Source organism: Idiotropiscis lumnitzeri, chromosome 16, assembly GCF_059441095.1.
Source record: "Idiotropiscis lumnitzeri isolate Australia: NSW breed Sydney's pygmy pipehorse chromosome 16, RoL_Ilum_1.0, whole genome shotgun sequence".
NCBI lineage: Eukaryota > Metazoa > Chordata > Actinopteri > Syngnathiformes > Syngnathidae > Idiotropiscis > Idiotropiscis lumnitzeri.
Genome location: NC_142406.1, coordinates 3,097,771 through 3,125,621, shown reverse-complemented (window position 1 = coordinate 3,125,621; position 27,851 = coordinate 3,097,771). Strand labels below are relative to the sequence as shown.

Genomic DNA, 27,851 nt, shown 5'->3' with positions numbered 1-27,851 from the left:
GAACTTCAATTTCACTGTACACGCATCGGCTGCCACAGGTGGCTGCACGGTCGTCTCCTACTCAATAATGCATTGAGTCAAGTGCAGGAATGAGAGGGAGGAGAAAGTGTGGGGCACTGTGATCCTTTTCACCGGATGGATGTCGATTACCAGGAGAAAGTGGGAGTGATTACTCCTGGACGAGATAGAAGAGGACACTGAGCATATGCTGACAGAAGAAGCCGCTTGAGTGCAATAGCAAAAAAAAAAAAAAAAGACTTAGGGAGATTTTTATCTTGACCAAGACGAACGATAATTTCATCCTTAAACTGTTGTAATAACACAAGCGTTACACAGTTGTTACCATGGTGAACACTGGCATGCAACTAATCAGCTTCACCTGCGCCGTGACCGGCTGGATCATGGCGATAGCCGTCACGGCCCTGCCTCAGTGGAAGGTGTCTGCCTTTATCGGCAGCAACATCCTCACGTCAGAAATCAAGTGGGAGGGCATCTGGATGAGCTGCATCTACCAGACCACAGGCCACATGCAGTGCAAGACGTACGACTCCATGCTGGCGTTGCCTCCCGACATCCAAGCCGCCCGCGCCCTTATGTGTTTGGCTATTTTCATGGGCTGGCTCTCCTGCACCGTCTCCTGCTGCGGGATGAAGTGCACCACCTGCGCCGGGGATGACCGCCAAGCAAAGGCGGGCATCGCGCTCTCCGGTGGGATTTTTTTCATCGTGACGGGCTTGTGCGTTCTCATTCCCGTTTCCTGGACCGCGAACACGGTCATTCAGGATTTCTACAACCCCAACGTGCCCTTAATGCATAAACGAGAGCTCGGTCAGGCGATTTATCTGGGCTGGGCCGCCGCGGTTATTTTGATGATAAGCGGAGCCGTGCTGAGCAGCACGTGTCCTCTTGTGGAGAGGGGCGGCAGGTACCGCAGGGGCTACGTGGGGCGCAGCTTTGCAAATTCACCTGCTTCTGCACCGAATATCCCCAAAACCATCACATCGACAAGTCTCCCACTTAAGGAGTATGTGTAGAGAGAAAACATCAGTCAAGAAGCAATAGCAAAATGACAAAAAAGAAAATTTAATCCTTTGTTCCCGATATCGATTACATCAATTTTTTTGTGTATTCGTTTCCTGTATATTCCTTACATTTTAAAATGAGTGCCTGAAAAAGCTTCTATTACCGTAGCCAGGAAAAAAAATTCAGGCTTCCATGATGCTTGTTTGATGTGTTAGTTATTTCCCGTCATCTCCATCTTCGATTAAGTTTGCATAATTCCAAACTGTGAAATAAAAGCAGTTAAAGTGTGAATCTGTTTATCTCAGTTTGTGTGTATTATTAAATATATTTAGCTTGAGGACATTCTATCAAGAAAAATATTTCCCTTCTCTCAGCCAGACTCCACGAAGAAGGACACTTTGCAAAGCGTATCTGAAATTGGACAAAGAAGGAATTACTTCATTACAATTATTTCAATCTAAATTTTTTTTTTTAAGTTAACTAGTCAAGTATGACTCTACGGGTCATCCAGAATAATTACACTCATGGTCTATCAACGTGAACAGAATGAATTTAAGTGACGTCTCAGTAATAACTGACATCAACCTGTGATTTGATCCTCTGCACTGGGCGTGTCCAAGTCTTTCCATCTCTTGGTAGCAGATCCCAAAAGGTTGAGGTTACCTGAACCGAGTGCGTGCAGCAGAGTCTTCCTCCTCGTGAATCTGAATATATGATTTGAGGAAGGGCATGACAGAGAGTGCGATATAATCCCAACGCAAACCTGGGCAAAGAGGATACTGTTGTCGATAGTGACGCTCGGCATCCTGCAGCCACTCCAGCATGTCGGCGACTGATGGGATGGTGCCTGAGCGCTCGGTGACTGTGACCATATCCAGAGTGTCTGTGTTTTGCTCATACAACTGGAAGAGTGTCAAGACCTGGTTGGTCATAGAGTCTCTCAGTGACTGAAGTGAAGTCCTGAGGGAAAGAGGGAGACAATCAGATAATGAGACAGATATCCATCCATCTGTTTTCGATAGCATTTAAGTTGTATCATTAGGGTCGTCCCACTGACATAACCTGTCAATTATTACATTCGTCATCAACAAGCATTTTGATACAGCAATTCACCCAGTGTCTTCGATTGCTTGATTGATGCTCTTACATATGTTCGTGAAGTTTGCACAACATCGTATCCATGGCTTGCGAGAGCTTGAAACGCAGTAGTTCTTCCAATTCTGCAAAGTCTTTCAGCGGCGTGTTGGAGATCTGGACGTTTGAAAGCGCCCTCGATTGCTCTGCCAAATTCTCCAAAGATGCCATCAGAGGGATGCACTCTGCTAACACGCTCATCCATGTTTTTTGGTTGTTTTCCAGACTCTGGAAGCTTCTCCTCAATGCTTGATGGATGGTAAGTAGGGCAGGTTTCGACATTTCGGGACGGAGCTGAACAATAAGTCGACATCGACTCGAGAACAACACATTTATGTCGTGTTTATTTTCGAACAACAACTATTGAACTACGTGTGCAAGTCGCCATCTTTTCCACAAGTTTTTACGTTACTTTTCGTCGATTTCCGGCTACTTGTTGTAAATAGATGACGTATAATACTCCTATTGGTTTGGCCTCCAAGGGAAGTGACGTAAACATTCTGATTGCTAATTGGTGCATTTCGCGTATGAGCTCCTCCCCGACGGGGTTTTCAAATTGTATTACAGTTTGCAAACCGCCTTGAGAACGAAAAAGTGACATTAGAAACGCATTTTACAAGGGATAACAGAGAGAAAAAAACTCAGGTAATAATACAAATGTCGGAACGTACAATTTTTTTTTAGTAGAATGAAACGTTTTTGACTATCAGAATCGAAAAGGTTTAAAGTCATGTTTGTTGCCTTGCATCTTTCAAGATAGCCTCAAACGCGCATGCACGAGCATAAAGACTCGCATTCATGTCGCTAACATTTTGAAAAGCAGATTTCCTGGAGCCTATTTCCTCGATGCATATTTCTATGTACGATTAAAACGTTTTACATTTGCTTGTTTTGACATCCAGTCATGGCTCCTAGGAAAAGAACCACAAAGCAAGGGAAAAAAACACCCAAGATGGTCAAACTCGAAGCATTTCTGGATGACTTCGACAGTGAAGGTAAAATGTGTTAATATGATGAAAAACATTATTCATAATAATGCTTACCTATCACTATGTATAGATTCCATTTTGTTTTTTGTGTGCACTTGAGTAAGTTCCTTGCCGTTTGTGTGCATTGCCGTTTAATCATTAAGCATTAAAAATGTATTGTTTTTGCAGTAAAAACAAGACTTGAACAACTGCAAGAGAGGAAGAACCAGCTAGCGAGAGATCTTCGCAACAGTTATAATGTGGCTCTCATTAAACTCCCAGCCAGTGTTAGGAAAATGACATGGATGCAACATTTCAGTAAGCATGACCAGCCATCCAGTTGTCTACATTTTGTTCGAATTTGTCAACATTGTGCAAAAAATATCATTAAGTTTTTCGGATATATGTACTCAACACAAATATATCTTCTTCTTTGTCTCACTGCAGAAGTTGAGAAACTCAAGTCTACGGAAGTGGATTCTTCTGAGGTGAGTTTCAATTGAGTGTCCCATTCTTCTTGTATTCCCTTGTTTATATTTCATTTCTGTTCGCAGAGACAAGAGGAGGCAGCGATTGTAGAGAATGTTGTGGCTGAGGACCACGCAGTTCTTATGAAAGAAGTCAAGAAAAGTATGCCAGTTTAATTTTTTTTCACCATATTTTGAGATGCTCTTAAAGGAGACGTGCTTTTTCCAATTTGCAAGTCGCCTTTCAATCACATTTGTATAGATTCAATTTTCCATTGTCAAACTATTGTCTACTTATTAAAAGTGTGTGTCTCCAACACAGTGTCGAAAAAGAAGGGCACAGCCAAATCCAGTTCAAATGATGAAAACACACCCAGAACGTTGAGGAAGGTAATAGCTCGTTTTGATTGACGAGTCATTTTTGCGGCGTCTTGTGTGTAACCGCTTGTTGTGCATTCAGGGGAAAACTGCAAGGAAGCCTCCAACGACATCAAAGCGAGCAAAAGCTCTGTCCATCAGCCAGCAAAATGTACCAATAAGAAGGTAAGACACACTTTTATGCTCCGACAAAAAACTTTCATCGTATTTTTTATTTTTATTTTACAAGGTCATATTGTCTTTCCAAATTCAGATCATCAAAGAATCCGATGGTGACTCCTGCCAGGACCCTGCTGGATTCCTCCTTGATGGGCCCGACGCCCCTCATCACGCCACGCTTTGACCCGAGGTAACTGCACCTGATGTTTTCTCGTTTCCGTCCAATCGACGGACTAACTTTCAAGCATTCTGGATTCCTCAGGCTTCCCAAGACTCCGGCCGTGAGAGTACCCCGCCACCAGGAGAGGGTCTACAGCATTTCCGCCAACGGCTCTCCCATCTCAGCCGACAACGGAGAAATTGTTATAAATGTCCCGGTTGGTAACGGAGAGGTGAGGGCACTTTAGAACCGTGGTGACGTGACCTTGAATAAAATGTCTCTTTAATCGCTTTTTTTTTTTTTTAAATTAAATTACAGAGATAACACCAAGACTGTTTATTTGCAGAGTATTCAGCTGCTGGCCAGTCAGGTGGATTCAATGGATCTGTCCCAGCTGGGTGAAACCGCCATGAGGAGCATTCGCCGTTTGCAGGTACTGTATGCCCACCACATCTCTGATTCTGATTATTATTTATTTAAAACATTGACACACCTCTAATGTAGAAAATTGACACCATGTTTGATTATGCTGAGTACAGTTTAGCGCAGATGGATGGGGTACATTTAGCCCTAATTTTATTTTTGACAATCTGTGTTCTCCCCTCTTTCTCCAACAGAATCGTCTCACATCACTGTGTGAATTCTAGATCTGACCCAGCTGTCTCCTGTTGATTTGTAAAATAGTTTTATCTTTGGATGCTTTTCAGCTGCCTGGTGGTGGCTATTTCAAAAAGACCGTCTTGGTGCTGTAGGGCGCTTGTCATCTGTTTGTTTTCCAACGTGTTCCCTCGGAATTCACTCACTTGACTGCTGTCCGTGTGCAAATGCGAATTTTAAATGTGTACGTTTTATTTTGTGTACTGTATCCATTTTGCGATGTCAATGGTCTTGGCTTGAATTTCTACTTTAATCCTTGAGAGGGGGGGGCACTCTACCTTTTCTTTTGTTTTTGCTTCACACTCTTAAAGCCTGGATTTTAGTCACATGTTCTTTTATACTGATGTGTTGTTGGTTGTATGACTTTTCATTTGAATGTACATAATACAGAAAGGTATTCATCACCAAAATTGACTGTATAACATTTATTGGAATCATAGTTGAATAAATGTGGATATTTATTCATCCTACTTATCAAGCGGTCACGGTAACTACTATTGGGGTTGCGTTGCAATACCTGCTATTATCCGCAAGAGGAGGCACTTTAGATTAGAATGTATTAGGTGCACTGCGGCAAAACGCCACTAGATGGCAGCATTTATTCATTGATTTCCTTTGATATTTACAACGAATGAACGACTACTTTTGAGAACACGTTTAGGATATTTTCTTTAAATAATTTGACAACATTCACCCTCATGCGATCCATGCTAGAGTTTTTAAGATGAATATCTTAAGGTATGTTGCTCATCTATTGGCTCCACTGCTCGTAAATTTGTAGAATATTTCTAGACGAATCAACTTTATTATGACTTTAATGAATACGTTAAAATTCACAAAATATAAACCTATTTGAGTAGTAAACACCGCAAAATAATCACTATGGCACACACTGGAGGTGTGAAGGTTTCTGTGTCTTGCTCAAAGATACAACTGCAGGCATAATAAAACCATATAAATTACAAATAAAAATGTTTCCTTAATTTTCGTGCATATTCGAAGAATGTATGCTGAATTAAATTTATGAAAATATTAAAAGGAAAGCGTTTTTTTATGCAAGTCAATACCCCGTGGCATCATGGGAAAAAAATGCTGCTTTATAGCATTAAGCTAACATTTTATCGCTACGTTCCGAGTTTACAAGTTAAATGTTCCACCCAAAAATCCTTGCACGCTGCCTCTTAATATATTGGCGGATTCTACTTTGCATTTTCCCTTTCTCATCAGTGAACTTTTGCTTATGCTCCAAGTTCCCTTGTCCTTCCGTGACTTTGTTTGCACAGAGGGATAATTCGTGAGTGGCGTCACACGACCGTTGGCAGGAAGTTGCAGCCTCTCCCGCTGCTGGCACAGGAACATGCACTCTGACCTTCAGGGACAAGTGAACTGCCAATTAGAAGCTCGTTCTAATCTAAAGCCTAAAAGAGCTCGTCAGGGTTTTCACCAGGGACGAGGCGTCGGGTCAGGCCGAGCCTCACCTTGGGTCTCCGCAGACGAGCGCACAAAATGCTCTCCAGCTATCCCCGGCTTGCTTCACATGCGTCATATGCTACCAAGGAGTGGGACTGGAACTTTGCCCCAAACAGAGACTAAAGCGTGCCCCCTTCCATCTGTAGCCATCTTAAGCACTTGATCATCTGCTGTCACTCACTGTGCAAACTACCGTGGTGCAAAAAAAGAAAAAAAAATCACCTGCATATCCCTGAAAACGACAGATGTTGTGGTCAGCAGTGCATGCAGTTTAACTCCCTTGTTAGCTAGGTCTTTGCACACCTGCTCTACATATCCGAATCTTCGCAGATTAGCCTCTGAATCGGTGGCATCGCTTTTTTTTTTTTTTTTTTTTTAATTCTCTAGGTGGGTGGAAAATTGCCATATTGCACGGATGGCTCGGTTTTCAGAAAGCACGTGGGCAGTGGTGCAGTGACAGGTGCTGTGTATGAATGAGGCGGATTTGGAGGTCACGGAGCAACGCTTCCGCATAAATCATCCACGGAGATGTACGGGATGAACGATTGGAACCGGAGATATTGAGAACGGACTCCAAACCCTGAAATTCGACTTGAGTACATCTCACGCAGGTAAACACAAATTCACTTGAGTGATCGCAGCTATACCGCAATTTAGCCGTTGGGGAGCAGGATTCCCAGATTAAAATGTAAATTGCCCTATTCTGTAAAATGTCCTCAAATTGCCAAGATGGCCGAGTGGTCTAAGGCGCCGCGTTCAGGACCCAGTCTCCCCAGGAGGCCTGGGTTCGAATCTTGAATTTCCCCATTGTGGGACTAATAAAGGGAATATTAAATTAATATATAAATAATATTGTGAAGTGATTTCAATAGGATTTAATAAAAAAAAAATGCACATGTAAATTTCTGCATTGGCATACATCTTATCTTTTGTCTTATTCAAGGGTGTATAAAACAAATTTGTGTTAATCGTACATCATGTTTTCTTAGGAAGCGTACAAATTAATGTTGGCTAAAGATGGTTTGAGTCATTTTTAAATTAATTCATTTTTATTATTATTATTTTTAAAATTTAATGTACCACACAAGCAATTCTTTGAGGGGTGGCCAGGGGTTTAAGTTCTAAAATGTACCGATGGTCTAAGTTATTTGAATTAAAAAAAAAAACCAACATATTTTACTCATATTTTTTTTTAATTTACAATTTCCATGAATGCCTCTGCAAAGCAGGTTATGTTATCGGCAGTTTTGTTAGACATTTGGCTACTCACACTCAATACATGTTGGTGCCATTTGCCATAAAGAGGTTAAGTCGGGATTTAATTTATTTTTTATTAATATATTCAGACAAAAAATAAATAAATCCCACAGCAAATATTGCACCAATGACTACATTTCGACTATATTGCAAGTAACTGCATTATTTTCCAGTTTAGCTTTAGCCACAGGTGCTTCTACTCAAGAGCTTGAGTGGAAGCACCTGTGGCTTTTGCCATACTCGGTCATGATTTATTTATTTTTTACTCTTAATTCTTTTACTTCCAGGTCCTGCATTTGGCTCATCTATTATTTTTCTTGAAAATGTTCACTCCTCTGCAACCCATTGAAGTAAGTTCTGTTTACGTTGTCGACTTGTTCCGCTTTTTATCTTCACCCCACTTTTCATCCTCACAATTGGTTTTCTCTGTAAAGTGTGTATTCCTCAACAAAGCTATTCCCCTCCCTAATGGCCGGAGCCCTTTGGTTAATTGAGCTCCCAACCCCTGGGGAACCTGCCAAATTTCCCGCGAAGACGGATGAACCCGGTGGGGGCATGTTCTCCCGGAGAAATGAATTCACCATTGCGTCAGGGCCGCCTATAAATCCCATCCGTCAAGCGCTCCCCTAATCAATTTATTCACATACTTGCGTTGCCTGCTGCCACTGTCTCTCACTCAATCCACGGTGAAATAACCTTCTTTTCCTGAGCTTGTCAGCAAAAATATAATAATAAATAAAAATGTCACTTGGCGACGCCAAAAGTGATGATGTGGCGAAACGACTGACTGGTAAATGGGACCGGACGGGCCTCACGTGATGCATTCTAGACACGCGTTCGCCGGGTGGCCGGCAGCGTCCTGATGGTGTTTTGATGGGCGGTCCCGGATGACAGGTGCGATTGAAAAGAACATCTGCTGCCATTAAGAAAAAAAAAAAATCCTGTGGAAATTAGTGTCGGAAGGAAGAGAAGCAGGAGGTTTGCTGATGGCGCAGGGACGAGGTTTTTCCTTGAGCTCCCTGGGTGACACTAAAAACCAAGATGGTTGTCAGCAAAGGACATCATAGTGATTGTTGTTGTGTAATAAAAACACGCGTTTGTATAGTGAATGTCCCTGGGTGCTGTACGCTAGTTCTCTAATCACACGTGAACCTAATGTTGAACAACTCGAGCTCTTTCGAGTGCCTCGTTGTTGACTTTGAAGATGAAGATTGAGCAGGAGGTAATTAAAAATAAAAATGGCTGACTTGACAGCCAGCGTTTGGACCTGGGGCTTTGGGGCTGGAGTGGCCGCTTTGGAGCGCCTCATGGTTGCCGTTATGTTTTTTTTCACGACTCAAACATGCAAGAAAAATGCTTGATGGCGTCGTATCAATTTTATAATGCTAGTATTTGATTGACATTTGATATTGAGCAAGATCAACGCAATCAATGGTCACCCCTCCAGAGCATTTGAAAGCGGGGGTTACTACTTGATTTTTTTTTTTTTTTTTTTTTTTAAGAGTGCCTCGTTGTTGACTTTGAAGACAAAGGTTGAGCAGGAGGTAATTAAAAATAAAAATGGCTGACTTGACAGCCTGCGTTTGGACCTGGGCTTTGGGGCTGGAGTGGCCGCTTCAGAGCGCCTCATGGTTGCTGTTATGTTTTCTTTCACGGCTCAAACATGCAAGAAAAATGCTTGATGGCGTCGTATCAACTTTATAATGCTAGTATTTGATTGTCATTTGATATTGAGCAAGATCAACGCAATCAATGGTCACCCCTCCAGAGCATTTGAGAGCGGGGGTTACTACTTGATTTTTTTTTTTTTTTTAGAGTGCCTCGTTGTTGACTTTGAAGACAAAGGTTGAGCAGGAGGTAATTAAAAATAAAAATGGCTGACTTGACAGCCAGCGTTTGGACCTGGGGCTTTGGGACTGGAGTGGCCGCTTCGGAGCGCCTCATGGTTGCCGTTATGTTTTTTTCACGACTCAAACATGCAAGAAAAGTGCTTGATGGCGTCGTATCAATTTTATAATGCTAGTATTTGATTGACATGTGATATTGAGCAAGATCAACGCAATCAATGGTCACCCCTCCAGAGCATTTGAGAGCGGGGGTTACTACTTGATTTTTAAACATTTTTTTTTTTAGAGTGCCTCGTTGTTGACTTTGAAGACAAAGGTTGAGCAGGAGGTAATTAAAAATAAAAATGGCTGACTTGACAGCCAGCGTTTGGACCTGGGGCTTTGGGGCTGGAGTGGCCGCTTCAGAGCGCCTCATGGTTGCTGTTATGTTTTCTTTCACGGCTCAAACATGCAAGAAAAATGCTTGATGGCGTCGTATCAACTTTATAATGCTAGTATTTGATTGTCATTTGATATTGAGCAAGATCAACGCAATCAATGGTCACCCCTCCAGAGCATTTGAGAGCGGGGGTTACTACTTGATTTTTTTTTTTTTTTAGAGTGCCTCGTTGTTGACTTTGAAGACAAAGGTTGAGCAGGAGGTAATTAAAAATAAAAATGGCTGACTTGACAGCCAGCGTTTGGACCTGGGGCTTTGGGACTGGAGTGGCCGCTTTGGAGCGCCTCATGGTTGCGGTTATGTTTTTTTTCACGACTCAAACATGCAAGAAAAATGCTTGATGGCGTCGTATCAATTTTATAATGCTAGTATTTGATTGACATGTGATATTGAGCAAGATCAACGCAATCAATGGTCACCCCTCCAGAGCATTTGAGAGCGGGGGTTACTACTTGATTTTTAAACATTTTTTTTTTTAGAGTGCCTCGTTGTTGACTTTGAAGACAAAGGTTGAGCAGGAGGTAATTAAAAATAAAAATGGCTGACTTGACAGCCAGCGTTTGGACCTGGGGCTTTGGGGCTGGAGTGGCCGCTTCAGAGCGCCTCATGGTTGCTGTTATGTTTTCTTTCACGGCTCAAACATGCAAGAAAAATGCTTGATGGAGTCGTATCAATTTTATAATGCTAGTATTTGATTGACATTTGATATTGAGCAAGATCAACGCAATCAATGGTCACCCCTCCAGAGCATTTGAGAGCGGGGATAACTGCTTGATTTTTTTTGTTTTTTTTTTGTTTCATGATTGAGAAGAAATTTGTCAAGTGAAGCACTAGTGGCCATAATTTAAAATGTACTCAATAATTTAATGAACAAAATAATTTAAGAATTGCAACAGCCGCCCTGAGGTTGTTGGTGTTTCCCCCTCCTCTGTTCGCTTAAATGTCCCCGTCAGACATCATGGCTGTCGTCAGCTATGACGTCCCCATGGTCCTGACCTCCATAATTTTCCTCCCCTCTAAGAGTGACTTCAAACCATGTTTGTGTGTGTGTGGATGCACTAATGCAATCAGTACAGCTTTTTTTTTTTTTTTTTTTTTTTATAAACGTGAGCTTGCATTGGTTTGATTTAGATTCATATTGTAGCTGAGGAATTGTCCTGTGAGTGCCTATATTTCCTTATGGCTATCTGTAAATAATAATAGTGTATAAATAATTTATTCCTGAATTAATTACATTTCAAAGTGTCCCTTTTTTTCATACACTTGATTACAAATTTTTTATTTAACTTTAACCTCAGTGCATTGACAATAACATCCTGCGTGACAGGGGAAAGCAGGTGAAGAGTGATTATAATTGAAGGTGTAAAGAACGCAGCGTGTGTTCAGTGTGAAGTTAATCAAATCACGGGTCGACAGCCGCAAGAAGCGACGACCCCGCGACCGGCATCAAGAATTAAACGCGACTAACGAGAGGACATCATGTTCATTTCCTTACATCAGCTGTATTTGCTCATGTTCGCGATGGCGTCGTTCTTGTTTGACGTATTTTGCAACACCATCACACAAGACGACGTACAATATAGACGGATAACTTTTCCAAATATTCCAAGTCTTCATTCTTTTCACGCTGGACTTGGGCGCCACTAAAAACTCGTTTCTTATTTGGCTCAATGAATATGTGATGCAAATTCCAGGCAAGGCGACAGAGCAGGGATGAAATAAAGTGAATTCTCACCTCATTAATTATCTCCATTACAAAAAGAGGAGGAGTGATGCCATAAAATGAGTAGTGGTCGTTGGCAAGTAGCAACAGCCGGGGATTGCCTTTGAGAAATAATTAAAGCCTCTTTGCAAGAACCTCTGGGGGGAAAATCCCCATCTTCTATATGGTCTTGCAATTGATGTTTGCTTTACCAGCTCCTCTTGTATAAAGCAGACCTTCAATGAAGTATATCGCCCTATTTGTGCGAGTAATGCAGCCCCGTGCGGCCCTCAATTAGGTATAAATGACACAGCAAATTGGAAAATTAGGAGGGGAGGGAAGGATAATTTGCTCCGAAACTGGCTAAAACCAATTCATTAGGAGGCTGCGAAGGACGCAAAGGGTCCCACTCTGTCCTTGAACAAAAACAGTCCCTCTTTTATTCATTTATTTATTTATTTATTTAAAGTTCAGATGTATTTTGTTCACCTTGTTGGAGGTTGGCTTGTGCAGGTGCTTTATATTCATCCTCGCGTTGCAAGTTTTCCGGGAATGCAGCCATTATTTTTAGCACAGTCCAAGAGTGTGAAAAAAAAAAAATCTGCTTGTGGCAAGGATTTTATAATCCCGCTTATTAATACGATCCTGTCCTAATTTTTTTAATGGCATATATTTGCTTTGCGTGAAAAAAGCGAGCAGACGATGAAATTGTGCTAACATAAGCGACTATTAATCATCAAGGTGGGGGTAGTGGTGCATTTAATTGCATATGGATTAAACAATTAGATTTTCAGGCAATGCCGGTGCCGTTCGTCATATGTGAAAAATGCCCCTCAAAAGTGACGCATCTTAATCATTGTGTGGTCATTCAAATGTTTTATGGCTATTGTAACGCATCCCCGAGGTGTCATTTGGATGCACGATCTCACAACCCATAAACATGTGTCATCCATATCTTTTTTTTTGCTCTGCAATAAAACATGACGTTGCTTTTAAAAAAATAAAAAATAAATGCATCGTCAACGATTTTATTCCTGACAGAGCCTGGATTTGGAATATGTCATGTAACAGCTAGTGATGTTTATATTGGTGCTGTGAGACCCAAAAAAAAAAAAATGCAGCCAGCCGTTTGGATCGCTTGAGAAACACCTGTCTTGTGGATTTGTGGCAGCGGCCCTCTGATAAAATAAGTTGGATGGGGATCAATTTATCTTCATTTCCAGCCCCTCTTTTTATTAGAAGCATTGGCGAGTGATATGATTAGGGGCGCTGCCTCAAAAGTTACAACACAATAATCTCTCCAGTTCCAGTAACACGCACCACACACGCCAACGAAGATGTTAATTAATATAACTTGAGTGACACCACGGTGCGTATTTCAAATTATTTACTTATGAATGGTCTACTGGCTCCCACGGCTTCGCTTGTCATCTGTTTGATTAATATCCTGGGATAACCCTTTTATTTTAATTAGATTAAAATTGAATTTTAGTCACGCTACTTGGCAAATGTACACCGCCCGGGGTGTAGTCATGTGATGAAACAAAAGTAACGCTTCAGGTTGGTTTGCGTGGTGCCTGAATGTTTGGTCAGATTTGACGCTGGCTGGTTGCCGAGTAACCGAAAAGGAAGTAGCCCGGTGCCTTTTTCCTGCTGTTTTGAGTGTCAAGCAGGCCCGTGTACATTCAAAGTAATGAACCTGTCGAGCTCGGTGACTGCCTGTGCCTTCTTCTCTTGCTGTCACTCTAAATCTCACTCCGCCGCCGTATCTTCCTTTCCAGGGGTCTTCAATCCTGTCCTGTCCGTTTTCCAGCTCTCCCTGCTCCAAGCGACCAGGATCATTATCCTGCTTCTGCACTCCTTGCTGATTATGTGATCATTTAATCAGATGTGTTGTCGCCGGGAGAGACGGAAAAACAGACAGGACAGCGGACAACGAGGAACAGGATTGAAGACCCCTGTTTGTATTCTATTGGATACTCGCGTCACATTAATCACAAAATGTTCTTGACTTGACCAGTTGGCTCGTTTCAGTTTCTGCCCTAAAGAGATAATTAGTTGGACTAATCAGTGATCATACAATCCCAAAATTGCTCTCGGGGGAACAGTGACTTGCAAAGTATTGATTTATTCGGATGAATAGTTAGAACGCTAGAAACGAATGAATGGCGGTACTGCCGACTTGTGTGTGAGTGTGAGTGTAAAAACATTGAATCTAATAAGATCTGGTGTCAGAAAGATTAACGGACGTGTGTGAAGTCAGGGTGATGCTCCCATCATTTTCCTGATGTTTATCTCCGCTCGCGGAGGCTGCGGCGTGCGCGCAAAATGCTGAGCGGGCAGTTTGGCTGTTATACATCAAAGAGCTTTTGACCTTCACATCCTGTCGGGGTGACCACTAAAATGCGGGAAGTGTTTATTAGCACTCAAGTCTCAAGTTGAGCGTTTTTTGTTTTTTACTAGGAACGCAACAAGCCTCAGATGGAAATGTTGCTTTTAATTTGATTAGCGGCACTGTTGATATGCTCCCTAATGACAGACAACTCTTATCTTGCGTTAGATATCTTTTCCAAGACTTGCTTCTTGCCGAGTAATCATAACGCTGCTTGCTCCTTTTTCCTCTGATATGCTTTATTTTTTATTTTTTTGCCCTGTGTTCCTCCTGGATACGTAAATCTCTGGGACTTTTCCCTCACAAGCACAGGAAGCTATAATAAAACAGATCAACATGGCCTCCAAAAAAACAAAACAAACCTCTTTGGCTTTTTCCACAGTGACTCGCAGCCTGCGGCGGGGTTGAAGCAAGTTTGCAAGCTCCTCATTCCTTCCACCCTCCAAAAAGCCTTCAGAAGATTGCGGCGCTAGGGAGAAAAATCACAATCCACTGATGTGCAAATTGGAGTCAAGAGTTAACAAGAGAACGCGTCTAATATACACGCGTAATTAACATTTCTTTGTCAAGCCACACGTCGCGCGGGGAGGATAAAACAATTGCACTGAAATTTGGAAGATCACAGTCCGGCGCTCTGGGATGGGTGTCGTCTTTTTAAATACTTAACTCTGCGCGGAAGTGTTGATTTCAGTTGTGAATTGATAATTAATTGAAATAAACACCCGTCATCCCATCAGGGCGCTAATTAGCCCCGGGAGTTTGTTCCCCTGCTGAACCAGGTACTCCAGCACAATCAAAATGAGCGCCGAGTGCGAGGCTGTAAGATAATCATAATGATAATCATCATCGTTATCATTGTGATGATAGTTTTTGTTGCAATTCAAAATCCAATCTCGGGTTTACAAGTGAGTTCGTTTTGACGAAAATTAAGCCCTTAGCATCAATATGTGAAATGAGCAGCTTGCTTGCTAGCTCGCTAGCTAGCTTCCTTTAGTGGTACATTTCATGATTAGCCGGTAGAAATGGTATCAAGGCTGTGAACACGAACAAATGCGGAAAAATTATTTATATTTGTAATATGTTTTTCGTAAAATCTTTTTTAAATGGCTGCTTTTAGGTGTTTGTTTTATGCTAATTATCCCCTTTCAACATCAGCCCAAATGTTTTCCTAGCTTAATAAAAGCTACAAAACGAGACGCAATTCTGCCTTTCATCACGTCGTGCTTTCACTTCCCGAATGACCATTTAATGTCAAATACATGACGGAAATGCAAAGTGGCAAATGATCATCCGCGTCAATTCGTAGCGCAATTGCCGACTGAAAGCTATTACTTAAGCAGGAAATACAAAAACGGACCCGCGGAGGATGGGGGGGGGGGGGGAAGCGATGGCTGTTTGTCATAAATACGCATGAATAAAGTCAAGTTAAGCAATGAGTGGCTCTCATATTATGTTGATAGGACATCAACTTAAAAAAAAAAATAAAAAAATCGAAATGCATTCAGCCATGCTGGCAGAAATTAATCAAAGCGCTTGAGAGCTTTTCTTGCACAAAAGGTATTTTCGGAGTGGTGGAAAAGTATTGATTAGATGCCGGGTCTTTAGCAGTTTTAATACTGGATCGATACGTGTCATCTGTACTATACGCCAGCCAGCAGATGGAGGGGATGAAGGGAAATGGTTTTCTGTCACATATGACCTTTATTATTATGGGCTGGCGGGGAATTTCGCAGGTCATGTCGGCATTCCGCAAACAAAATGCATGCTTGTATGTTTAGCACAAGGCTCGTTTAATTAAAGCGCGTCTCAAGTGGAGAAAGCGCTTTGTTGTTTTTTTTTTTAATTAGACAAACACCTCATTTAAATGTTAATTTACAACTATTTAATGTTTGCGTGCGATGTATAATAAGAAATTACGCTCTATATTGCTGCAAGCTTTTTGTTTTGTCTGCTACACCACAGAGGGGATGGAGGAAAAAAAAAATCATCGTACCTTGTTCTCATCCTTATTTTTCCACCAATCCCCTGATATCCTGGTGGCTATATTACACCGCCAGGTCTATCGTTGGAGGAATCAAGGCAATAAAAGCTTTATTTACTCTTATCTGGAGCGGTCCCTGAAAAACGCCACAGTATAATACAGACTGAGACACTTTTAACAGGCAAGCAGCAAAAAGCTTCCAGGTTCCTGTCTGCCGGCAGAAATTTCCTCTTATTTTCATTTATTAAAAAGCCGTATAGCTTGTCACTGAGAATTGTACATGATTGCGGGTGATCTCTTTGAGGAAATCGAGCCGCTAAACCGAAAGGAATGAAGGCTCTGAGAAAGGGGAGAAGAAAACTCCAGGTTACTAAAAGTCAAATTCTGCCTTTGGTTATTTAATAATGCATGCAATTACAGGACTTTAAAGAACAACAAAGTCCTTAATGCTGGTTATCAGGGATACTTTTACATATTATTTGTCTTTTTTAAAGTGTCCTTCTGAAGTTTGTGTCTCACTGGAAAGACACAACCTTCACTTTAATCTTAACTTCCTTTAAATTGATGTTCTCAGTACCCTGCTAGTTAATATGGGTACTCGCATACTTGGATTTAATATTGAACATCCCACAAGTGGCAAGAAAAATACCGTCGGGTGCAGATTCTCCCATTCCTGCTTAAGTCAATTCCTTTTGCGGCTTTTTTGCGCGCTTTCAAGGCGTGGCTATTCTCCGTCTGAAACATCCACAAATGTGTAACTTGGAAATTTTTGCTAGACCACCAAAGATGATTCATTCGATCCAAATCCAGGTCCAGAATCTAAAAACCCTGTCATGGTTCGGCTTTAGCCACAACCACCCCCTGTGGCTAAAGCCGAAAAGTGGCTAAAGCCGAAAAGTGGCTAAAGCCGAACTATGGCAGAGTTTTTACTTTCTGAACCTGGATTTGCCACCTCTGTGTAGTTAGGGCACACATCCAACTGTCGGTGCCGAAATGTGTGGCATGCACGAGATGACCAACTCAGCATGCCACACACACGGACAAACACAAATCTTGTTGCCCAAACCAGATGTCTGGCATTGACCCAGTGGACATACTAAAAACTGATGGATGGATTTAAAGTCAAAATTGACAGCGCAAACCATAAGCAGAACCAAGTGTGCTCCATGAAGATCGACAGTCTGGAATGGAGAGGTGGCAGTAAGCACCTTCCGGTGGCTCGGAGAGCATAACAGCTGTCACGAGGTATTAACAATAAGGTGATAACTCTGCCCGATGTGTCAAACTATGCTACTTCTTTGTCACAACTGTGAACGCTCACGAGTTGCATAAATATTTAATCTTATTGTGAGAGTTGCCCGCAGTTAAAATTGAGCATGACTGACTGATGTGTTTCTTGTTTGTCGAATTCTCATGTTGGCGGGTGACCTTGTTACTTGTTGGCATCCTTGGATCGGGAGGAGAATTTTAGTGGCTGGAATTGTTGGGCATGGAAGCGTTTGCTGTTAGGTGTGATGATTGCCGGGAGGCCCCTTGCGACTTGACAACTTGCTGGCAACTGACAAGCATGTCGGGATGAAAATCACATGGTATGCCAGTGCGCTGAAGAGGAGTTAAAAGCAGCTTGACGACAAACAACCCATTTCCAGAGCCACCTGCAATTAATGCAAAACTGTGCTATACAGTAGAGAAACCAGAAAGTAAAATAGACTTACTTATTAGAGTAAAATGGTACCTTGACAAAAAATTGTCTCAGTTTGAGTGTTTAAAATTGCTAGCCATCGTTGGGTCTATTTTGCGCTTTGTCGTCTGAGCGGAAAAAAAAAATGGCGTGGTTGCTTTTGTGCTTCTGTTGTTTCTGCCGGGATTGACTTTTGCTAACCGTAGTTGAAGTTTAGATAAACACAAATTGGCCCTGACGAGCCATCATATAAAAGTGACGAACAATCTAATAAAAAATGCTGCATATGAAGTTTTTTTTTTTTTTTTTTTTTTTTTTGTCGCTCGGATTTTGGCTATTTTAGTTAAGGATTGCAATGACTCATTTTTCTTTATTTTTCTATGCAAATCAGCATCTGTGTCTATTTAGGCAGCAGATTTCCTCGAGTTTGCTGTGTGACCAGTATTTAATTTGTTCGTTTAGGACGTAGCGCCGGGTTCACGACGCAGATTCAAACTATGATAATGGTGCGTCTTCCACATGACAGCATGCTTCACTTTCCCGGTTACGCCCCTCGTACCCAAACACAGACTTTAGTTTGAGGATACAGCCAAGCTGCAATATATTGTAGCATTTGTCCCACCAGAGTTACGAGTCTCCATATAACCTGGAATTTTGTCCCTTGAAAATATCTTATCGTTGTCTTTTATTGTCCTTGGAGTCTTTCTGTGAATACAACCTGTTCTTTTCCCTTTCCAAGCCAGGATGACTAGGATCAGTGGCCGTTATGTAAATAGCCCCCCAGGTGACGTGGGTTCAGAACAGAGGAGTGTATCTGGTGAGCGAGGCCCGCCGGAGCTTTGGGTTGGGACATCCCCAGCGGGGCTAATCTATCACCATATGATTTATAGGCTTTACACCGGAGGGGGTGGGGCGAGGTGTACCCAAGATGGAGGAAATGAAGGTGTGCAAGGCATTGAAAGTTAAAAAAAAAAAAATAAATTGCTGAGTAAAAATACCTTTTTTATTCCCAAGTCGGCCCTCATTAATCACCACGTTGCAAATGAGGTGCATATCGCATTTAATAGATTCTTCAATTGATTGTCGGTTGATTCATTTTACGACAGGTTCCATTTTTATTGTCCATCGGGATAAAACGCAGTGACATGTTTATAATGACTAACATTATCTGTCTCTTTTATTTGCATTGTGCGCTTTCAGTGACGAGACACTAATGAAAAGGGTTATTACTTTCAATTGGGGGGGGGGGTTGAAAGACTTTGAAAGTGTTCTCGCCGCGCCGGTTCCATTTCGCGCGCGTATTAAAGGCAAATATAAGAGCATGAGAGTTTGTGTAATTGACAATCTAATTGAACTGGCTGAGGAATACATTAGACTACGTTATCAGCTTCCACGCGCGCGCAGCGTTTTCACGAATACGACTTCGGGTGCAGGTCGATAGAATTTGACATAATTCAACAGACTGGTCAATATTGTCAAGATCTGGAGTTGATTACATTTTGGCAGCAATAGATTGGAAAACCGGCGGTGTGATGGAAAACTCATCCATGAGGGATTTAGTTTCTTCTATTGGCCAGCAGGGGGCTAATATCCAACTTTTGTAAGTGACGACTTGAAATATCCTTCGATCTATTTTTGATGCCTGTTTCGGGTCTCGGGGTGGTGGAGGCTATCTCAGCCGTCTTCTTTAGCTTTGATCTCCATTTACGTTCGCAAGGTTATCAGCGGCTGTCAGGCCACACCGTCCGCTAAACGTCAAGTCAATGGCTTACCTCTGCATCAGAACGATCACAATCCATCATACCTCCGATTTTTCACGGCTGTACACTACAGGTTTGTTTTGACAAGATCGCGCCACAGCTGACTAAAAACGGGGTCGAAGGGTATTCTGCCATAAACCAGTAGCGTTTGGCCTTACCCCAGCTCAGTGTGTATTATTCACTGCTACGAGCAAGTGTAGTTTAGTGTGGGCACTGGGTGTACCCATGGTATTTTGGAGTGCTTGTAAATGTCAGGAGAGTCGGTTGCTCAGTTTTACAAGACGCTGTACTTTTGAGCTTTTAAGTCGCCGTTTCAAAAAGAGTACCAGGTTGTAATAAGCACTCAGTGGCAACTGTATTTCTTCACAATATAGAATGGGATGATAGACGTTATGTTATAAGGGGCATAATGTAAGGATGAATTTGAGGAATATTGTATTTTAATAGACCGAGGGGGGAACAAGGGCACAGCTCTCATTACAAACTAATCATAGACCGCAAACGCAGCATTTTCCTCGTGTTCTTGGATGAATAAATACTCGCCTGGGATTTTGTTTGTTAATAATGTTTTAATGCGATCAATGTCACAGCTGCAAGCAGATTAAAGATGGAAATCTGTGTGGGGGGATATATTAAATAAGATAATTGTTCAATTAATATGATGGGTCCTGATAGCTCGGTTTGTTGAAAGGTTTCATGAATAAGAAAAAAATGTCTTTTGTTCTTTAAATTCAAGATAAAAACACTGACTGGAAAGCGAGCCAAGTGGCTACCGTGTCTCTCAATTGAGAGATCCAGATTCAAATCTCATCTCGGGCCTTCCTCCATGACAGGGGTCTTCAATCCTGTTCCTCGAGGTCTGCTGTCCTGTCCCTTTTTCCAACCCTCCCTGCTGCAACACACTGGATTCAAATAATCAGGCTCTTCTGCAGGCCTTGCTGATCATCTGATCATTCGAATCACGTGAAGAAGTGGAGATGGAAATCGAGTAGGACAGTGGACTTGGAGGATTGAAGACCCCCTGCTCTATGGGGTGTGCTTCGTGTTTTGCATCTAACCTCAAACCTAGTGAGTGAGAGACTTTATCAGGTGTGAGTTTTTTTTCTGGTAAATGCAGTCCTCACCTGATATTGTGGTGTTGATGTCAAAACTGAATGTTGATCGCCAGACTTGCATAATAATAGCTGGTTGGATGCAATCGTTGAGTGGCCATATAAACAAATTAATTAATCTTGCAACTAGTAAAACCTTTTCAATTACCATTTTAATACATATTCATTGCAGCTTGTAATATCCCAGTGACCACTGCAAATAAAGATAACAGCTCAATTAGTATAAACCGGAGCCTTGTTTCGCCATAAAGTGCTTAGAGGCTGCGGTGTGGTGGGCTTTTCCCATTTCTAAATTACATTCGTAATCACCGTTATTGAGACTTGACGACAAGTACTTCTTAAATTGTAATCCAGAGAGGCCATCAATTCCGTTTTTTTTCCATTAAGATTTTATGTCATTAACCCCGATATGAGGGTCTCTCTCAACGACCACTAGCCATTTTTTTCATTTTCATAAACAAGCCCCCTGACCATCGTGTCAGGAAAGTGGCCCACCTCTCCTCATGCAAATCCCCCCGGGGGTCCTTCTGGCATGCAGACACGGGAAGTAAATCACCTGTGAGGGAATAAGGTTGCGGACTGATTGCCTTTCAACTTTATTTGACCTTTTTTGGGGAGGGTGATACAGGAGTGCACTCATGGGAACGTCATGCCTGCCGAGCAGGAATTAAGTCATAAGGAATAGCGGGATATAAGGAAGCCTATTATTAATTACTTTGGGGGATTCTACAGGCGTCAGCGAAAATGTCCGCGCTCTTGTCGTCTCATTACTGTCCGGCTATTTCAGCAACATCCTCCTCGTCCCCATCCTGTTCTCCATGTGCTGTGAGATTATTAAAAAGATGTTGCACATAAACAAGGAGAAGTTATGAATTTGTAAGTAAGCTTGAAGTGACTGCGAGACTGCTGATTAAAACATACACGCTTGTCTCTGGTGACAAACATCCGCAGTTAAATATTAATATGTATGGTGAAAAGTTTATTCGTATTAATAAAATATCAGGCAGTCTGTCGAAAGAAACTGCCTCAAGTTGCAAACAGGCATTTGCTGTATACGTATACGAAGCTTTTCTTATTTTCAACCGTAATCAATTGTCGCAATTAAAGCGCAAACATTTTTCCTTTGGTTTTACTCGAATATGTAATTTGAGTTATAGACATTGAGTTGAATTGTCACCGTGATGTGTTAACTCGCATTTAGTCAAAGCTATCCTGTTGGCATAACAACCAGACACCTGGGTATATTGTTCCATGTAATGTTTAATATAAAACAAAAACAATACGTCACCCATCCATTTTCTGTTGGCTTTGCATGATCCCGATTTTGAAAGCGATCACAGATGAGCGAGTTTAAAAAAAATAACTAAATAAATAACATTCTAAAAATAGACCTATTCATTGAGACTGTGCCTTATAATTGGGTAATAATTGGAATTAATTTCGATTAACTGCACAGCCCTCATGAAACGCTCAAAATTCTGACCTATGACATCACTGATTGATCGGCAAATTATGACATTACACTCGATCGCCGATTTTTGCATATAAATGCGACCCAGCCAATCAGATCTGTTTAAAGTCTATTATTCTGTACCACATAAATAATACAACTACCAAAAACAATGAAACTTAGCAAGTCACAACAACACGATCACAATGTTGAACTCAACATCAACTTAAATCTCAATTATATATGTTTCGAATCGTAAGAATCTTTCAAAGTTTTAAAAGTAAGTTTTTCCGGTTGGCACGCAGGGACCCGATCGATATACAGTTCGCAGAAGGGACACATTTCTGATTCGTTTACAAGAAATAATCTTAAAAAAAAAGGGAGGAGATGCAGTTTGCGGGCTGGAGGTAGAACCCTCAGTGGGGAAACGGAAATAACAGCGAGACGAGGAGATTAAGTTTGCGGCCCCTTTATTTGATGCTCCCAGTGCAGCAAACATGATATGGATGGATTAATAAATAATAAGTATTAAAAATAAAACCGCTTCATATTGCAAAGCAGTGGGATGCTCTGTGGTCTAATGTTTGGGCAGCACAGATGTACGGCATGTACCGTTAGGAAAGCAGAAGGCTGAATGTGCTGCGGTTGCACTCAACATTTCGTTTATGTTCTGAGCATCGCTAATGTTTATTAGATGGTTACTGTCGATGTTCTGAATGCTTTTAATTGTCTGCTGAGAAAAAAAAAACCCTTCCTATCCTGGGATGTGCAATATTGTCGACGTGGACTACCTCTTGATGGGCTCGCTGTGCTGATGCTGCTACGTAAATGGCAGTTTAGTTCGACGCAGAGCCAGCTGTGCACGCGTATAAAAAAATAATAAAGACTGACTTTTGATTTTGCTTCCAATTAGAGAGTAACAGACTGGCAGTAAAGCAAATCATGCCGTAAACGATAACGGACAAATTAGCGCGTGAACAGCTTTCTTTTACTCCGTGTTTGTCATTCAAACAATTGAGTCGGATTTGGTCCAAAATAAACAGCATTCCATTAACTCATTTACTGCCATTGACGGGTAGGGAAGCCCAAAAGTACATTCATTTTACCTGGGAAGCCAGTGAACGAGTTAATTTTCTTTAGTTTTTGGGCATCGTTAGGGTGGTGGCTGTGCTCGAGACTATCACAGCTGAATATGGGTGAGGGGTGAGGTGATTCCTTGACCTCGGGTGAGATAATCACTGGGTACATTTGCACTGTAGAAGTACAAAAAAAAAAAAATGTGTGAGTTTTGCTAGTTTCTTAACTCATTCAATACCATTGACGGATAAATACGTCAAAATCCATTTTTTTTTTACTGGGCTGGTCGTGAATGAGTTAAAAAAAAAATTAAGAGTTTCCACTCTAGTGTTTTTTTTGTAGGCCAGTAGGATTAAAAAAAATCGATATCGATTGAATTCCTTTTCATAGCCCAATATCAATTTTAAAACCAAAAATTGATAATTTTAATACATTATTTTTTTTCCCCATAAATTGACATGACTTAATCTTGTCACTATGCAAAAATATTGTATCGAAACAAAATAGCGGAAGCAGTGAAGTCATGTTAAATAAAATGATTAATGTAACTACATTTAATGTAAATATAAATATTTTTACGAGTGCACCTAGTTACAGCAAGCAGTATGTACTAATTGTAGCTCTTGAAAGTGTAAAATAAAATCAAAAAATTAAAGTAAAATTGGAACTGAATGAAATCCTTGATTAAATCGAAAATCAATCAAAATGAATCGTGAATCAAATCGGGCCGTTGTGTATCGAATCTAATCGATTTTGGAATTTTGAATCGATACCCAGCCCAATAGCGCACCCTGCAGCATTTCCGAGATATGCGCTCACTTTTGTTTTCGAGGGTGACACTCATGTTGCAGGAATATCCTCCAGTTCACTCGTGCCGTGTCAATGTCAATCACTTGTATGATTTTCATCCTAAATTTACATGCGGCCACATTGTATTGAACTCGAGTAAAAGTCAAGTCAAACTTCTCAGGACCTCATAAAGACACTAGCCTGCAAACTGTGTTTTTCTCTGTATATGACTGTACAAGAAAAGAAATTAAAAAAAAACAACCAACTAGCTGATCTTCCACCTGAGACTTCCGTGTCGACATGACCTTGTTTTTCTGATCTGCATTGGTGCACGGGTTTCCCTCAATGCCTCCCGTCTGATCTCTGAACCACCCACGGTGTGTAGATTGAGGTGCGTCTGACAACTGACACCCGATCCGTCTGTCTGCAGCTATTTCACCACCGACACCGGATTCTTCAGCACCTGAGTAATGCTCAACTGTCTGACCCCGTCCTGCATTTGAGCATCGTGCGCCCGTGCTTTATTTCCTCCACCTGTCAATGGCTGGACGGACACACATGCGTTGGCGGTGACAGGTAACCATGCAATTATTTTTCTTCCATCCATCACACGGAGGAGGGCAGAGGGCGGTGCCATTTGAATCGGAGCTTTAGATAAATAGTCTGTCGCCTTGTGTCTCTTGTCAGGCCCACCCCAAGTCGGCTTGCGACACTTATCTGCCTGTCGCGGTATTTCATGTTTTCTAGACTTTATCGGCCCATCTTTTTTTTCCTCCCACATTTATTCCGAGGGCGCCTCTTCTAACAGGAGCGTGCTTTTTTTATACCGTCCTCACCTTGTAAAGTAAACCAAAATACATCAACTGGTCACAACATTGGGCACGCCTGGCTCGTTAGCAAACTTGATTGTGACAGGAGCGAGCGGTTTGTTGATCTGGTTTTTGTCTTTGAATATCACACATCTTTATCCCTAAGATTGGCTCCACTGCTTCCAGTCGTCAAGTTGGTGTGCTTCCCACCTGTTCAGCCTCCTCCTCTCTCCACCTTGTCCTCATCTCTCCTTTCTTACCTCCCCTCAGACTACTTATTTACTAATGATGTGCAGCAAATGCCTACACTTGTGTTTTCATTCTTCTCCTTGGACCTCAGCTTTTCACCTCTCGCATCGCCCTTCATCCTCTTCCCTGCCCCTGACATCCTTCCTCCTGACCTCATCAAGGTGAGACCTGGGGTGGCTTTAATTGGCTGGCATCAATTAGAGCGGGGATAGCATCCGAAGTCATGGGAGGGCTCCCCCTTTAGTTATCCCGGCGTCCGCGTTCTTTGTGTCCCTGGACGAGCCGACTTTGGGTTGATCGTCAGACATGCCACGCCCTCCACTCTTCTCTCGTTCTCTCACTCGCTCCGACCAAATATTCCCTTTCATTCCGTCTCTTGCTCTCCCTCCTTCTCACCTTCCTCTCTCTTCTACTAACTCTCCTGTCCTTATCTATTCCAGCCGCCACTTTTAAATAAATCCCTGCGGCAGGGACTGAACCAGACATGGCCATCATGGGACCAAGAGGAGGCTAATGCCTTTTTAATGAGGCCTCGGCCACAATGTGACACAGTAAAGTGGCAGGAATCGGTGGCTGGTGAGCCCTTGGTCCAAGGTATTTATCACCTGAAAAGCTCTGATCCACTGTGCCTGTGGGAGGGAGGGAAAGACAGGCAGAGTGGGAGGAAGGCCGAAGTTGACGGAGGGAGAAGAAAGTTACACAAAAGCCAAGAAATCTGAAAAGAATGAGCCGCGGAAAAAGTCGACATTGTGCTGAATGCTGCTCGGCGCTGGGTGAGAAATTGAGGACGATATCACTCATTCCAGCTTCGAAGTTCAGTATAGCATCGCAATTTACAGTTAACGATTAGCAACAAGTTGCTTTTTGTTCTATATGCAAGTCCGTGCAGAATGGCAGCAACGAGCTGCGTGATGCGGCTCCTCTCCTCCGTGGTGACAAATAAACTACCCCACTAACAAGTAGCGTTTTAATTGAGGTGCTAAACGTGCTAATCGCTAATGTGAAATACTGAGTCGGGAAAGACCCATAATAAGTGCTTAATTATGCATCGACTTTTAACAAAAGTCTGGCTAGAACCGCGTTAGGGCGGCGAGCCAGCAGCAGTAAACGGAAATGTTGTATTTCAATCGATACGTATCTAGATGTAAAATAAAATAAGATGTCGGCTACGTTAGCAATTTAGCAGACATGCTCAGACCTGGCCACACAAACGGACGACGTCATCCTGACGAAGTGGTTCAATGTCAAATTTAAATTAAATATTTATAATCTCATCAATATTTGCACGATTTTGCACCACAGAGTACTGAGTTTTGAAGTCTACACAAAATGATGTATTTTAATTTAGCTTTACTAAGGGACAATAATTGTATATATGTACAAATAACGTACACAATTTAAAATATTTTGGGGTTTAAAATGATACTTTTTCCTATAAAAAATTACACACAGATACAAAAATACACTTGATGGCAAGTAGTTTTTAAAAACTTGAACTGCCTCCCTCCAAAAACCTCTTGTGTTCCAGGAGTTGCTTTTATTGTTTGTTGCATTTTCTGTCATGTTTGTAAGTGCCATTGTGAAAAAGAATTTGCAGATCAAATCTGTCAGAAATATCGCAATCCAACCCCCCCTTGAAATCATTCAGCCGTACCAGTCATTCTCTATTACTCTGTACAGAAAGTAGTTTTTAAATCGGAACACTCAAAGTCAAACCGTCTCATAATGGATTATGTTCCCACTTTGTAAGTTCCGCTGTCCATAAAAATGGATCCACTTTCTATGTTCTTGCCGGTTTTTAAGTGGCTCCCACTCGTGTGCTTTTACTCATACCAGCGCCTGCAAGATGCATAATGAGAAATCCTAATAACATTCACAGTGCTTTGACAGTAATTAATATTCCCCCATAGTGATTGCCGTGGTGCCTGAGAGAAAAAAAAAGGAGCACTGCGCGTGGATTGCCTTCTTTGAGGGTTCTCACATTATTATAATAATCCCATTTCATCTCATTTTAATGCCCACTGGGCCAAGTATTCAAACACAAGATCTAGTGAAATTGCCCTAAGTGGCTGAATAGCAAATAAGAAAGATTAGCAACAAAAGAAAACCACCTTTCATTATTAACACACCTGATCGAAACGTAACGGCCACGCCGAAGGCATGAGATGAAAGAACCTCTGAAATATGAACTGCTGAATCTCTATTTCTGCACTACTGATGTGCTTAGCATGTCAATGGCTGTCCATTAAGACTCGGCACCGCATAAAAAGAGTTCAATGAAGTGGAAGTTGTAAAAAAAAAAAAATGTCCATCGCCTTTCTTTCAATCTTCAAGAGTGGCTCATTCTCACTCCATCGCATGCTAATCAAATACATTTCGCTTTCATTGTGGCTTCCCGGCGGTACAGAGAATTCAGTCGAGCAAATGTCACTCGGCTGGGTGTTCCTTGCCAATTGTGTACCTGTGAACTTGGCTCTCATAGGACTCTTTATCGCCACAGCTATCTGGAAGCATCAACCCCCGTCCGTGGTTGTGGGTGCAAATCTTGGAGAGAAAAAAAAAGGGAAGCTGCTCTGATTCAATTTCAGCGGAGAAATATGTGTCTAACGATGGGAACATTCATAACGCTCCTTTTTGGGGGAGGAAAAAAAAGAAGTAATAATCTGTTCTGGTGTAGCAGTTGCACGTTTCTCAAGATTATCGCAGTGCTTCCGCCGCCATCCTGCACCCTGCACCGCATTAGTGATCCAAAGCAGACAAGGATTCTTGTGATTTCCATTCAAATGACAGGCGAAATTGACAAGATTAGGAAGGACGCCCCTGTGGGGGAGATTTGTCTTGAGCTCCAGACAGTGTTTGCTTCAGTAAAAGTGTTCAGCCCTGAGATGCC

General features: G+C 41.9%; 4 protein-coding genes across 10 annotated transcripts in view; 3 read left to right on the top strand and 1 right to left on the bottom strand.

The window, feature by feature from the left end:
- Positions 1-267: 267 nt before the first annotated feature.
- LOC148320846 (claudin-4-like) lies at positions 268-1,392 on the top strand. The gene has a single exon (XM_088319287.1). It carries the CDS (start codon positions 345-347, stop codon positions 1,032-1,034), a length of 690 nt encoding a protein of 229 aa, XP_088175413.1. The 5' UTR covers positions 268-344; the 3' UTR covers positions 1,035-1,392.
- Positions 1,068-2,569, bottom strand: LOC148320845 (AFG2-interacting ribosome maturation factor-like). 2 transcript variants are annotated; one of them, XM_088319289.1, is made up of 4 exons: positions 2,171-2,569; positions 1,804-1,983; positions 1,603-1,727; positions 1,068-1,434 (listed from the first exon to the last, which is right to left on the bottom strand). In XM_088319289.1, exons 1-3 carry the CDS (start codon positions 2,437-2,439, stop codon positions 1,604-1,606), a joined length of 573 nt encoding a protein of 190 aa, XP_088175415.1. In that variant the 5' UTR covers positions 2,440-2,569; the 3' UTR covers positions 1,068-1,434; position 1,603. The 2 variants fall into 2 exon arrangements, with proteins under 2 accessions (XP_088175415.1, XP_088175414.1); XM_088319288.1 differs by having other exon boundaries at positions 1,609-1,727.
- An 87-nt stretch (positions 2,570-2,656) lies between these two features.
- Positions 2,657-5,420, top strand: LOC148320844 (borealin-like). Of its 2 annotated transcripts, none has more exons than XM_088319251.1 (11): positions 2,657-2,802; positions 3,060-3,152; positions 3,315-3,443; positions 3,573-3,613; positions 3,680-3,755; positions 3,915-3,982; positions 4,053-4,135; positions 4,224-4,319; positions 4,392-4,521; positions 4,636-4,722; positions 4,907-5,420. In XM_088319251.1, the coding sequence occupies exons 2-11, from the start codon at positions 3,062-3,064 to the stop codon at positions 4,934-4,936; spliced, it is 831 nt and encodes a 276-aa protein (XP_088175377.1). In that variant the 5' UTR covers positions 2,657-2,802; positions 3,060-3,061; the 3' UTR covers positions 4,937-5,420. The 2 variants fall into 2 exon arrangements, with proteins under 2 accessions (XP_088175377.1, XP_088175378.1); XM_088319252.1 differs by having other exon boundaries at positions 2,666-2,802; positions 3,073-3,152.
- A 968-nt stretch (positions 5,421-6,388) lies between these two features.
- Positions 6,389-27,851, top strand: part of LOC148320843 (ephrin type-A receptor 10-like) — a 173,584-nt gene continuing 152,121 nt past the window's right edge. For 2 of the 5 annotated variants that reach the window (XM_088319276.1, XM_088319274.1), the window contains exons 1-3: positions 6,389-6,707; positions 6,804-7,027; positions 7,961-8,023. In XM_088319276.1, the coding sequence (XP_088175402.1) occupies positions 7,997-8,023 (27 nt within the window). In that variant the 5' untranslated portion in view covers positions 6,389-6,707; positions 6,804-7,027; positions 7,961-7,996. Of the gene's footprint in view, positions 6,708-6,803; positions 7,028-7,903; positions 8,024-18,638; positions 18,659-24,333; positions 24,480-27,851 lie in introns of those variants that run through there. The other 3 variants (XM_088319272.1, XM_088319273.1, XM_088319277.1) reach the window with 3 other exon arrangements.